This window comes from Hemitrygon akajei, chromosome 31, assembly GCF_048418815.1.
Source record: "Hemitrygon akajei chromosome 31, sHemAka1.3, whole genome shotgun sequence".
Classification (NCBI taxonomy): domain Eukaryota; kingdom Metazoa; phylum Chordata; class Chondrichthyes; order Myliobatiformes; family Dasyatidae; genus Hemitrygon; species Hemitrygon akajei.
In genome coordinates this window covers 38,417,857-38,430,946 of record NC_133154.1, presented here as the reverse complement: position 1 = coordinate 38,430,946, position 13,090 = coordinate 38,417,857, and the positions used below count along the sequence as shown (strand labels likewise).

The window sequence follows — 13,090 nt, the reverse complement described above, 5'->3', positions numbered from 1 at the left end:
ACATCAGAGGTGCAGAGGGACTTAGGAATCCTTGTGCAAGACTCCCAGAAGATTAATTTACAGGTTGAGTCTGTGGTGAAGAAGGCAAATGCAATGTTGGCATTTATTTCAAGAGGAATAGAATATAAAAGCAAGGAGATAATGTTGAGCCTTTATAAAACACTTGTCAGGCTGCACTTGGAGTATTGTAAACGTTTTGGGCCCCATATCTCAGAAAGGATGTGTTGTCATTGGAGAGAGTCCAGAGGAGGTTCATAAGGATGATTCCAGGGATGAAAGGGTTAGCATATGAGGAGCGTTTGGCAGCTTTGGGCCTGTACTCACTGGAATTTAGAAGAATGCCGGGGGGTGGGGGGGGGGGGGATCTCATTGAAACCTGCCGAATATTGAAAGGACTAGATAGGGTGGATGTGGAGAGGATTTTTCCTATGATGGGGATATCTAGAACTAGAGGGCACAGCCTCAAAATTGAGGGGTAACCCTTCAGAACAGAGGTAAGGAGGAATTTTTTTAGTCAGAGTAGTGGATCTGTGGAATGCTCTGCTACAGACTGCCGTGGAGGCTAAGTATGTGCGTATATTTAAGGCAGAAGTTGATCGTTTCCGATTGATCAGGGCATCAAAGGATATGCTAAGAAGGCAGGTGTATGGGTTGAAAGGGATCCGGATCAGCCATGATGGAATGGTGGAACAGATTCGATGGGCTGAGTTCTACTCCTATGTCTTATGGTTCTGTGGGCGAGAATGAGATTCTCGGATGGTATGTTACCTCCTGGATGCCAGGTCCCGGGACATCTCAGATCAGGTCCTCAGCATTCTTAAGTAGGAGGGTGAAAAGCCAGAGGTTGTGGTCTGTGTAGGTACCAATGACGTGTAGGATGAGTGGCAAGATTCTGCACAGGGAGTTAGGTGCTAAGTTAAAGGGTTGTGATCTCAGGATTGCTACCATGCCATGTGTTAGCGAGGCCAGAACTAGGAAGGTTAGACTGTTTAATACGTCACTGACGAGTTGGTGTTGGAGGGAGGGCATAAGATTGGGGATCATTGGGCTCCCTTCCAATTAAGGTGGAACCTGTACAGAAGGGATGGTTTGTATCTGAACTGCAGGGGGACTAATATCCTAGTGGGAAGGTTTGTTAATGCTGCATGGTGGGGTTTAAACTAGATCAGCAGGGGGATGGGAACCAGAGTGCCAGAATAGTTCGTGGAGAGAGGTTGTGGAGGCATTTGTTGGTGAGACTTCAGACAAAGTTAGGAATCAAAAGGTTAGGGTTAGTGACTAGTAGGTGTGACTAGTGTCCTGAGCTACATATATTTCAATGTAAGAAGAATTGTTGTAAAGGCGGATGAAGATAAGGTACCTGGTTTACAAACAGGCAATGTGTAGGGTGAAGAGGCTGTTGATAGGGCAAAATTGCAGTCAACAGGGTGAGTTGTAACATAAACGGTGAACAAAATCGAAAAGGGTGAATACGGGGCCCGAAGGTGTTGTATTTGAATGTGCACAGTATACAGAAAAAGGTAGATGAACTTGCAGCACAGTTGCAAATTGGCATGTATGACGTTGTAGGCATCACTGAATCATGGCTGAAGGAAGATTATAGATGGGAGCTTAATGTTCAAGGATACACATTGTATCGAAATGACAGGCAGGAAGGCAGAGGAGGCTGTGTCCTGTTGTTTAAAAAAAAAATGAAATCAAATCATTAGAAAGAGGTGAGTGGTGTCAGAAGGTGTTGAATCATTGTGCATAGAGCTAAGGAACTGCAAGAGTAAAAAGACCCTGATGGGAGTTGTATACAGACCCACAAACAGTAGTCCACAAATTATAATGGGAGATAGAAAACGCATGCCAAAAGGACAATGTTACAATAGTCATGGGAGATTTTAATATACAGGTAGATTGGGAAAATCAGCTTGGAGCTGGATTCCAAGAGGGGCAATTTCTAGAATGCTTATGGGATGACTTTTTAGAGCAGCTCGTGGTTGAGCCCACTAGGGATCAGCTGTTCTGGATTGAGTGTTGTGCAATGAACCAGAATCGATTAGAGAACTTAGGGTAAAAGAACCCTTAGGGGAAAGCGATAATATAATCGAATTCACCCTGAAATTTCAGGAGAAGCTGAAGTCAGATGTATCAGTGTTACAGTGGAGAAGAGCGAATTACAGAGGCATGAGAATGCTGGCAGAGCAGCAATGGCTGGAGTTTCTGGAAGCAATTCGGAAAGCACAGGATATATTGACATCCCAAAGAGAAAGAAGTGTTGTAAAGGCAAGATGACACAATCATGGCAAACAAGAGAAGTCAAAGCTGATATAACAGCCAATGAGAGGGCATATAATAGAGCAAAAATTACTGGGAAGTTAGAGCATTGGGAAGCTTTTAAAAACCAACAGTAAGCAACAAAAAAAACCATAAAGAAGGTCAAGATGGAATACAAAAGTATGCTGGCTAATAATATCATTAAAGAGGACACCAAAATTTTCTTCGGATATATAAAGTCTTAAAAATGAGACAAGAGCGGATGTTAGACTGCTGGAAAATGTTGCTGGACATGTAGTAATGGGGACAAGGAAATGCGGATGAGTTAAATTAAGTGTTTTGTACCAGTCTTCACTGTGGAAGACACCAGCAGTATTGTGGAAGTGCCAGGTATCGGGTCATGAAGTGTGTCAAGTTACCATAACTAGAGAGAAGGTTCTTGGAAACTGAAAGGCCTGAAGGTAGATAAGTCACTTGGACCAACCAGGGTTCTGAGAGAGGTGGCTGAAAGAGATTGTGAAGCTATTAGTAATTCATCTTTCAAAAACACAAACCTAAGATGTATGATAGATTATTTTCTGTATACACAGTAATTCATGGAGTAACGAATGCAGAAAGAGGCCTAACCAGTACATCAGTGGAGCAGCAGTTGTGGAGGGAAGTGGGCGGTGGTTACATCTTAGAGGAGGCTGTGGGCCTTACTCTAGCTTTGGCTTCTTTTTAGGACATACATGGTAAATGGTAGGGCATTGAGGAATGCAGTAGAACAGAGTGATCTAGGAATAATGGTGCATAGTTCCCTGAAGGTGGACTCTCATGTGGACAAGGTGGTGAAGAAAGCTTTTGGTATGCTGGTCGTAAAAATCAGAGCATTGAGTATAGGAGTTGGGATGTAATGTTAAAATTGTACAAGGCATTGGTGAGGCCAAATTTGGAGTATTGTGTACAGTTCTGGTCACCGAATTGTAGGTAAGATGTCAACAAAATAGAGTACAGAGAAGATTTACTAGAATGTTACCTGGGTTTCAGCACCTAAGTTACAGAGAAAGGTTGAACAAGTTAGGTCTTTATTCTTTGGAGCGTAGAAGGTTGAGTGGGGACTTGATAGAGGTATTTAAAATTCTGAGGGGGATAGATAGAGTTGACGTGGATGGGCTTTTTCCATTGAGAGTAGGGGAGATTCAAACAAGAGGACATGAGTTGAGAGTTAGGGGGCAAAAGTTTAAGGGTAACATGAGGGGGAGCTTCTTTACTCAGAGAGTGGTAGCTGTGTGGAACGAGTTTCCAGTAGAAGTGGTAGAGGCAGGTTCGATATTGTCATTTAAAAAAAAAATTGGATAGGTATATGGACAGGAAAGGAATGGAGGGTTATGGGCTGAGTGCAGGTCGGTGGGACTAGGTGAGAGTAAGTGTTTGGCACGGACTAAAAGGGCCGAGATGGCCTGTTTCCGTGCTGTAAATGTTATATGGTTTTTCAAGTAGGCATTAAGATTTGACTGCCTTTTCTTAAGTTTCCTCTCATGAAGCGGTTCTCGGTAGCAGCAAATCATGCTGAGAACACCTCTCTTTGCCTTATTGCTTCATTCCTAGTCAGGGTCATTATCAATGAACTGCTCCATGATTTGTGTGATAGTGGTGATGCTAGTTCTGTGGAATTTTGTTGTCTTGAAGCCCAGATGTTTTTCTTCTCAGGAGATGAAAGTATAAGAAGGCATTCTTTTCCAAAATGGGCCCATTTCAACCACATTGAAGATATGCTCAGGAGGATAATCGTCCTTTTTGATTATGGCCTTCAGTGTTGCAGGAAATTCCAGGGCTGCCCCGTTATCTGCACTAGCTGCTCTACCAGAGATATGGAGCTGACTGCGAATATTACTGACATATCTTCTTGAGTATGATCGAAAATACTTCTTGCCTTTTCCATTATTATCAGCTGCCTTAGGGGCATGTTTGTTTGTGTTTGGTCCTCCACCCATTTATTTAGTCTATTTTCCATTTTTTCAAGCAAGTGGCTCCTTGAATGCGTTACCTTCATTGATAGTAACTTTGAGGTAGTTGATGCAGAAGCTTTTATCTTGTCTACATTTTTTATAAATGTTCTGCTCATCGATATAGCCAATTTTAACGAGGCGCCAACATCAACCTGACACTCACCAGCTTCCAAACGCTGTATCACTTGCAGTTTCACCTCCATGCTGATGCTTTTCCCAGATATCTTAGATGTACTACCCTCGCTGGAAGTTGCAGGCTATTTTCCAGACAATATCGGTGAAAAAAAGTGGAATAAACTGGTGAGGGTGCAAGAACATGTTTACACATGTGAGGAAGCAGAACTCAAACTAATAATGACGAAGGGTCCTGATGAAGGGGCTCAGCCCGAAACGTCGACATCGCTTCTCCCTATAGATGCTGCCTAGCCTGCTGTGTTCCACCAGCATTTTCTGTGTGTTGTTGCTTAAACTAATACGTGATTGGCTCTGAGTGACTCACAGTGTCTGTAAAGTGCTCTCATTGGCTGATTAAATGTTTATAGTAATGATGGCTACTTTTGAGAAGTTTTAAATGTCGTTTAGAATGAATTTTTGTCATTTAAAAGAATTTCAATAAAGAATAACTATGTTGTAACGAATCACTGCTATGCGGGTTATCGTTAATGCAGGGTCTGAGTGTATACATATGTAAAAAAAAAATTAGGTTGAGCAAAAGGTGAGCAAAGGAAGAACACGAATAGTGAGGTAGTATGCATGGATTAATTTGCCACTCAGAAATCTGATGGTGGAGGGGAAGAAGTTGTTCCTAAAACATTGAGTGTGTCTCTTCAGACTTCTGTATCTCCTTTTTGGTCACAAGAAGAAGAGGACATGTCCCCGGTAATGGAGGTCCTTCATAATGGATGCCACCTTTTTCAGGCATTGCCTTTTGAAGATATCCTGGATGGTGTGGAGGCTGGTGTCCTTGAGTCTGCAAGAGGAGAGCAATGTATTGTCTGTGGAGCTGCTTATCAAAACAACATGGGAACTTCGTGTTTTTAACTGTGTAGTGAGCTGGAATTTCAATATAGTATTTAATGCAGCCTTTCGCAGATGTGAAAATCTGGATAAACATCTGTTGGCTTGCTGGATCTTCAATATAGTATTTAATGCAGCACCTTCACAGAAGTGGAAAAACAAAGATAACCTTTGATCTCAGCATTTCACGGATGTTTTTTAGCCATTGAAATACTAATGAAAAGTAGTCACTGTTGTAATGTAAGAATGCTGCACTGGGTCAGGGAAGGTTATATTAAGTGTTGTCCGTTATTTCACATGGAGAAGACTATTGAGAAATAAATCATGATTCCAAGTAAGTCAGCTTCATTTTCAGCGCAGATCATAGTTAAACAATTTGTTTTATAATGTAATGCTATCCCAGGCAGTATAACCACTTCTTACATCCTCAAAGGGAAAATGTAATGTTAAGGCTTTATAAAGCATGGTGAGGCCTCACTTGGAGTACAGTGAGTAGTTTTAGTAAGAATTTGCTGACATTGAAGAGGATTCCGAGGAGGTTCATGAAAATTATTCTGAGATTGAAAGGATTGGTTTACGAGGAGCATTTGATGGCTCTGGGCCTCTACTCACTTAAATTCAGAAGGATGATGGGTGACCTCATCAAAACCTATCGAATGTTGGAAGGCCTTTCTAGAGTGGAGGTGGAGATATTTTGTATGGCGGGGAGTGTAAGACTACAGGACTCGGCCTCCCTTTCAGAATGGAGATGAAAAGGAATTTCTTTAGCCAGAGTGGTGAATCTGTAGAATTTGTTGCCACAGGTGGCTGTGGAGGCCAAGTCACTAAGTATATTTAAGGCAGAGATTGATGAATTCTTTATTAGTTAGGGCATGAAGTGATACAGGGAGAAGCCATAAAGAAATATGATGGGCTGCTATATCTTATGGCCTTTACAATCAACTGGTTGTAGTGAATCATGCCTATTTAAAAGAATTGTTTTTGTATATCATGAGAAAATACTTTGTTTTAAGCATTGTCAAAATTTGTTGCATCTTCATGAGCAAGGTTGATATTTTTTTCTGTTCATGAAGCAGATCTCAACATGTTTGGAATTAAATGTGCTATTTCAGAAATGCTCAGTTTGTTGGTGCTTTTGTATTGGGAGTGGTAGTGTGCATATTTCAGGAAAAACTCATTAAAAAACGCAATAGTTTCCTTCACGTTTCAACTGTATTAGATGGACAGTCCATACCTTGAATGGTCAATTGTTTCATGCTGATTTATGCATTCACAATTATTTTACTTTTTACATGGGGAGTGGCAAAAAGCTGGAGTAGAGATCTAAGACTATGTACACACTAGACCAGATAATTTTGAAAACGCCGGTTTTGCATAAAAACAATAGGCATCCACTCTAAGCGTTTTTGAAAATACTTCTGTCCACATTTAAACGGATATTTCGGCGTATCTCCTCCTACTGCAGGACACATCTACCGAAAACAAGCGACATGTTTGGTGTTGAATCTCGCCGTGAAAGAGTTGGTGTGAGTTTGTTCAGTTACAGACTAGAAAAACTTAAACAACGGACAGCTGTTGGCTCTTGAGCAGGAGGACTTAAAACTAAAAACATACTGGAGTGAACACGAGGAAATCTGCAGATGCTGGAAATTCAAGCCACACACACAAAATGCTGGTGGAACGCAGCAGGCCAGGCAGCATCTATAGGGAGAAGCACTGTTGATGTTTCAGGCTGAGACCCTTCGTCAGGACTAACTGAAAGGAAAAATAGTAAGAGATTTGAAAGTGGGGGGGGGGGGGGGAAGATGCGAAATGATAGGAGAAGACTGGAGGGGGGTGGGGTGAAGCTGAGAGCCAGAAAGGTGATTGACAAAAGGGATACAGAGCTGGAGAAGGCAAAGGATCATGGGATGGGAGGCCTAGGGAGAAAGAAAGGGGGAGGGGAGCACCAGAGGGAGATGGAGAACAGGCAGAGTGATGGGCAGAAAGAGAGAAAAAAGAGGGGGGAAAAAAACTAAATATATCAGGGATGGAGTAAGAAGGGGAGGAGGGGCATTAACGGAAGTTAGAGAAATCAATGTTCATGCCATCAGGTTAGAGGCTACCCAGCCAGTATATAAGGTGTTGTTCCTCCAACTTGAGTGTGGCTTCATCTTGACAGTAGAGGAGGCCATAGATAAACATATCAGAATGGGAATGGGACGTGGAATTAAAATGTGTGGCTACTGGGAGATCCTGCTTTCTCTGGCGGACAGAGCATAGGTGTTCAGCGAAACGGTCTCCCAGTCAGGTCTCACCAGTATATAAGAGGCCGGGAGCACCGGATGCAGTATACCACACCAGTCGACTCTCAGGTGAAGTGTCGTCTCACCTGGATGACTGTCTGGGGCCCTGACTGGTGGTGAGGGAGGAAGTGTAAGGGCAGGTTCGGCTTACAAGGATAAGTGCCAGGAGGGAGATCGGTGGGAAGGATGGGGGGGGAGACGAATGGACAAGGGAGTCGCGTAGGGAGCGATCCCTGCGGAAAGCAGAAAGGGGGGGAGGGAAAGATGTGCTTGGTAGTGGGATCCCGTTGGAGGTGATGGAAGTTACGGAGAATTATACAGTGGACCCAGAGGCTGGTGGGGTGGTAGGTGAGGACAAGAGGAACCCTATCCCGAGTGGGGCAGTGGGCGGATGGGGTGAGGGCAGATGTGCGGGAAATGGGAGAGATGCGTTTGAGAGCAGAGTTGATGGTGGAAGAAGGGAAGCCCCTTTGTTTAAAAAAGGAAGACATCTCCTTCGTCCTGGAATGAAAAGCCTCATCCTGAGAGCAGATGCGGCGGAGACGGAGGAATTGCGAGAAGGGGATAGCATTTTTGCAAGAGACAGGGTGGGAAGAGGAATAATCCAGGTAGCTGTGAGAGGCAACCGACAGGGAGTTCACGGACAGTAGGACCCGGCTGACGATGAACACTGAAAAACCGACTGACTGTTTCATTAATGAAGCCCCTTGTTAAATGTATAAAACATGTCTGCATCAGTATTATCTTGTATTTCCATACAATGTTACATTAGGCTGTTACACCTCTATTGTCAGAGAAGGACTTGCATAAATAGGTAAACCACCTTCATACGAGCAAAGACAGAAAACGGCAAAGTGAGTATACTTATTTAATCAGTAAGTTATGGGTCAGAGTACATGTCTAACTCTTCTGGCTTCAGTGTCGTTGCCGTCTGTTCTGAAATTGTTAGGTTGCGTTCAAGAAAACACTGAAATGACGCGCTGCCGTCACCATCTGTTCCGGCACATCAAGACAATTTTTATAGATTTCTCCGGTTACCCCCATCCACACTGCTCCAGCCAATCCGGCATTTTCAAAATTACACTCTGGAGGGCGTTTTAGAAAAGCTCCTTTTTGGGGGAGGAAATCGATGTTTTAGTGTGGATGGAGGGTCAAAACGAAGAGAAAAAGCTTTGGTTACGGATTTATCCGGTCTAGTGTGGACGTAGCCTGAGGAAGAGGGTAAGAATGCAACAGACAACCTCAAAATAGTTATAGACACAAGAGATTCTGCAAATGCTGGAAATCTTGAGCAACACACAGAAAATGCTGGAGGAACTCAGCAAGTCAGACAGCATCTATGAAGGGGAATAAACAGTTGACATTTTTGGCCAAGACCCTTCAGCAGGACAGTGAAATGTCTCTTTCTTTTTCCTCCCTTTTTACCTCTTTGCTGAGGACTGGTTCATTTCCCTGAGCAACTCTCCCTTTGTTCAATCGGCTTCATTGTGCTTCCGAATACTGAGTGAGGGGACTATTTGATCAGCAGAAGAAATAGGAGCCCTGCCCACTCACTCCTCCCAAGGAGCTGAAAGACAATTCCTCCTCCACCCGCTCAGAGCAACAGTTGAGAATAAAATCAACCTTCACACTTAAAACTTGGTCTGTTGAGACCAGCTGACACTAGTACAGACAAGCTATTTACAATTTGGCCTATTGTATGTATAAGCCTACACAATGGAGCTCAATAGTGATACAATCCTCTGGATAAGAACACAATAATGATCATTATTGAAACTGCTTTCCACCTCTGCCTTGATTGCTTTGATATCAGGAATTTTCCACTTGACCCAGATTTCTGTTGAGTTTGTAAACCATAATTGGTGCAGCAATTGAGAAACTGGTGCTCAAAACCCCCATGGTGGCCATTATCCTTGTAGGAGATTGCTAACTTCTGAAAGCTGTTAATTTGGGCTAGAATTTGAAAAGCCATTTATAACAATTCATTGAGCCCATTTGCCCTATTGCACTTACCAGCACTGATTCAGATAATCATAAAACAACAACAAAATGAGCTATTAACATTGTAGAGCTGTGACTTTGGAAGTTTAGAGTCTGGAGCTGCACTTGCCTTCTGGAACCTGGGAAGGGAAAGAATTGGCGCTACTAGTAATTATATCTGAAAGTGTGATGAAACGATTGTCTCAAGCTGCTGTAGGGTATTTTAATCTCTTGAAAAATTGAGTTAATTGAGTTAACTCAATTGAGTTAATTGAAGCAACACACAAAATGCAGGAGAAAATCAGCAGGCCAGGCAGCATCTATGGGGAAAAAGGTACAGTCGATGCTTCAGGCTGAGAACTCTTCGGCAGGTTTGTCACAGGCCCCCGGGACCAGCTGGAAAGGCATCCTGGTCAGCATGGATAAGTTAAGCTGAAGGGCCTGATTCTGTGCAGTATAACTCTGTGTGTGACTCTATAATTTTCAGAACTAGAGTTACCTGAGTCTTTTAGTTTATATCTAGTTGTTAAAATAACATTTTATTTTGTTGTATTCAATGCAGATAAAGCCACAAATCCCTTAAACCGAGAGCTGGAATGGGACTCGATTAAAGCATTCTGTGACCAGCTGAACAAGGAATTAGAGGGGTAGGTATCAGAAAAAATCCCACGGTACAGAATGTTGAGATTGTTCTAAAATTGTTTCTGATTAAACAGTAACAACCATTGACTTCTATGCGTCCAGGAGTCCGGGACAACTGGTGTTATGTTAAATGACCCCAAAATATGCAGAAATGTAGGATTTAGAGCTATAGAACCATAGAACATTACAGCACAGAAACAGGCCTTTTGCCCCTTTTTGGCTGTGCTGAACCATTTTTTCTGCCTACTCCCACTGACCTGCACTTGCACCATATCCCTCCATACACCTCTCATCCATGTACCTGTCCAAATTGTTCTTACATGTTAAAAGTAAGCCCGCATTTACCACTTCATTGGGCAGCTCATTCCACACTCCCATCACTCTGTGTGAGGAAGCCCCCCCCCCCCCCCTATTGTTCGCTTTAAATTTTTCCTCCTTCACCTTAACCCATGTCCTTGGTTTTTTGCTCCCTTAGCCTCAGTGGAAAAAGCCTGCTTGCATTCACTCTATCTATACCCATCATAATTCTATATACCTCTATCAAATCTCCCCTCTTTCTTCTACGCTCCAGGGAATAAAGTCCTAACCTATTCAACCTTTCTCTGTGACTCAGTTTCTCAAGTCCCAGCAACATCCTTGTAAACCTTCTCTGCACTCTTTCAACCTTATTAATTTCCTTCCTGTAATTTGGTGACCAAAACTGCACACAATACTCCAAATTTGGCCTCACCAATGCCTTATACAACCTCATCATAACATTCCAACTCTTATACTCAATACTTTGATTTATAAAGGCCTATGTACCAAAAGCTCTCTATATGACCCTATCTACCTGTGACGCCACTTTTAGGAAATTTTGTATCTGTACTCCCAGATCCCTCTGTTCTACTGCACTCCCCCATGTCCTACCATTTACCTTGTATGTTCTACCTTGATTTGTCCTTCCAAAGTGCCATACCTCACACTTGTCTGCATAAAACTCCATCTGCCATTTTTCAGCCCATTTTTCCAGCTGATCCAAATCCCTCTGCAAGCTTTGAAAAACCTTCCTCACTGTCCACTACACCTCCAATCTTTGTATCACCAGCAAATTTGCTGATCCAATTTACCACATTATCATCCAGATCATTGATATAGATGACAAATACTGTAACAGTGGACCCATCACTGATCCCTGTGGCACACCACTAGTCACAGGCCTCCACTCAGAGTAGCAATCCTCCACTACCACTCTCTGGCTTCTCCCACTGAGCCAATGTCTAATCCAATTTACTACCTCACCATGTATACCTAGCAGCTGAATCTTCCTAACTAATCTCCCATGTGGGACCTTGTCAAAGGGCTTACTGAAATCCATGTAGACAACATCCACTGCTTTCCTTTCATCCACTTTCCTGGTAACCTCCTCGAAAAACTCTAATAGATTTGTTAAACATGACCTACCACGCACAAAGCCATGTTGACTCACCATAATAAGTCCCTTTCTATCCAAATACTTGGAGATCCTATCTCTTAGTACTCCTTCGAATAATTTACCTACTACCAACGTCAAATTTACCGGCTTATAATTTCCACCGGCTTATAATTTCCCGGATTACTCTTAGAGCCTTCTTTAAACAACGGAACAACATGAGCTATCCTCCAATCCTCTGGCACCTCACCCGTAGATACCGACATTTTAAATATATCTGCCAGGGGCCCTGCAATTTCAACAGTAGTCTCTTTCAAGGTCTGAGAGAATACCCTGTCAGGTCCTGGGGATTTATCTACTCTGATTTGCCTCAAGATATCAAGCACTTCCTCCTCTTCAATCTGTATAGGTTCCATGACCTCACTACCTGTTTGCCTTATTTCCATTGACTCCATGCTAGTTTCCTTAGTAAATACAGACGCAAAAAACCAGTTTAATATCTCCCCCATTTTTTTTTGGTTCCATACATAGCCGACCACTCTAGTCTTCAAGAGGACCAATTTTATCCCTTACTATCCTTTTGCTCTTAATATACCTGTAGAAGCTCTTTGGCTTATCCTTCACCTTGACTGCCAAAGCAACCTCGTGTCTTCTTTTAGCCCTCCTGATTTCTTTCTTAAGTATTTTTTTGGGCTTTTTATACCCTTCAAGCACCTTATTTGCTCCCTGTTTCCTATACGTTATACATCTCTCTCTTCTTTATCAGAGTTCCAATATCCGTAGAGAACCAAGGTTCCTTATTCTTCTTCACTTTGCCTTTAAACCTGACAGGAACATACAAACTCTGCACTCTCAAAACTTCTCCTTTTGAAGGCCTCCCACCTACCAATCACATCCTTGCCAGAGAACAACCTTTCCCAATCCACACTTTTTAGATCCTTTCTCGTTTCTTCAAATTTGGCCTTTTTCCAGTTTAGGACCTCAGTCTGAGGACCAGATCTATCTTTATCCATGATCAAGTTGAAACTAATGGTGTTATGATCACTGGAACCAAAGTGTTCCCCTACACGCACTTCCGTCACCTGTCCTAACTCATTTCCTAATAGGAGATCTAATATTGCATCCTCTGTAGTTGGTACCTCTATATATTTCTTGTAGGTTTGAGCAGACACGCTTTATAAGGCATTGGTCAGACTGTACTTGGAGTATTGTGATCAGTTTGGGCCACTTATCTAAGAAAAGATGTGCTGGCACTGTCCATTTAGAACAGAGATGAGGTGGAATTTTTTTTAGTGCATATGTGGAATTCATTGCCACAGACATTTGTGGAGGCCAAGTCTTAGAATATATTTAAAGCAGAGGTTGATAGATTCTTGATTAGTCAGGGTGTCAAAGATTATAGGGAGAAGGCTGGAGAATGGGATTGAGAGGGATAATAAATCAGCCAGGATGGAGTGGCATAACAGACTGGATGGGCTGAATGCTAAATGGCCCAATTCTGT

The 13,090-nt window shown here is 42.7% G+C and overlaps 1 protein-coding gene across 1 annotated transcript in view; it reads left to right on the top strand.

Annotated features, from left to right (window-relative positions):
• gga1 (golgi-associated, gamma adaptin ear containing, ARF binding protein 1) overlaps positions 1-13,090 on the top strand; it is a 76,478-nt gene that overhangs the window by 7,665 nt on the left and 55,723 nt on the right. The window contains exon 2 of the mRNA XM_073033698.1: positions 10,098-10,182. Coding sequence (XP_072889799.1) covers positions 10,098-10,182 — 85 coding nt within the window. The remainder of the gene's footprint in view (positions 1-10,097; positions 10,183-13,090) is intronic.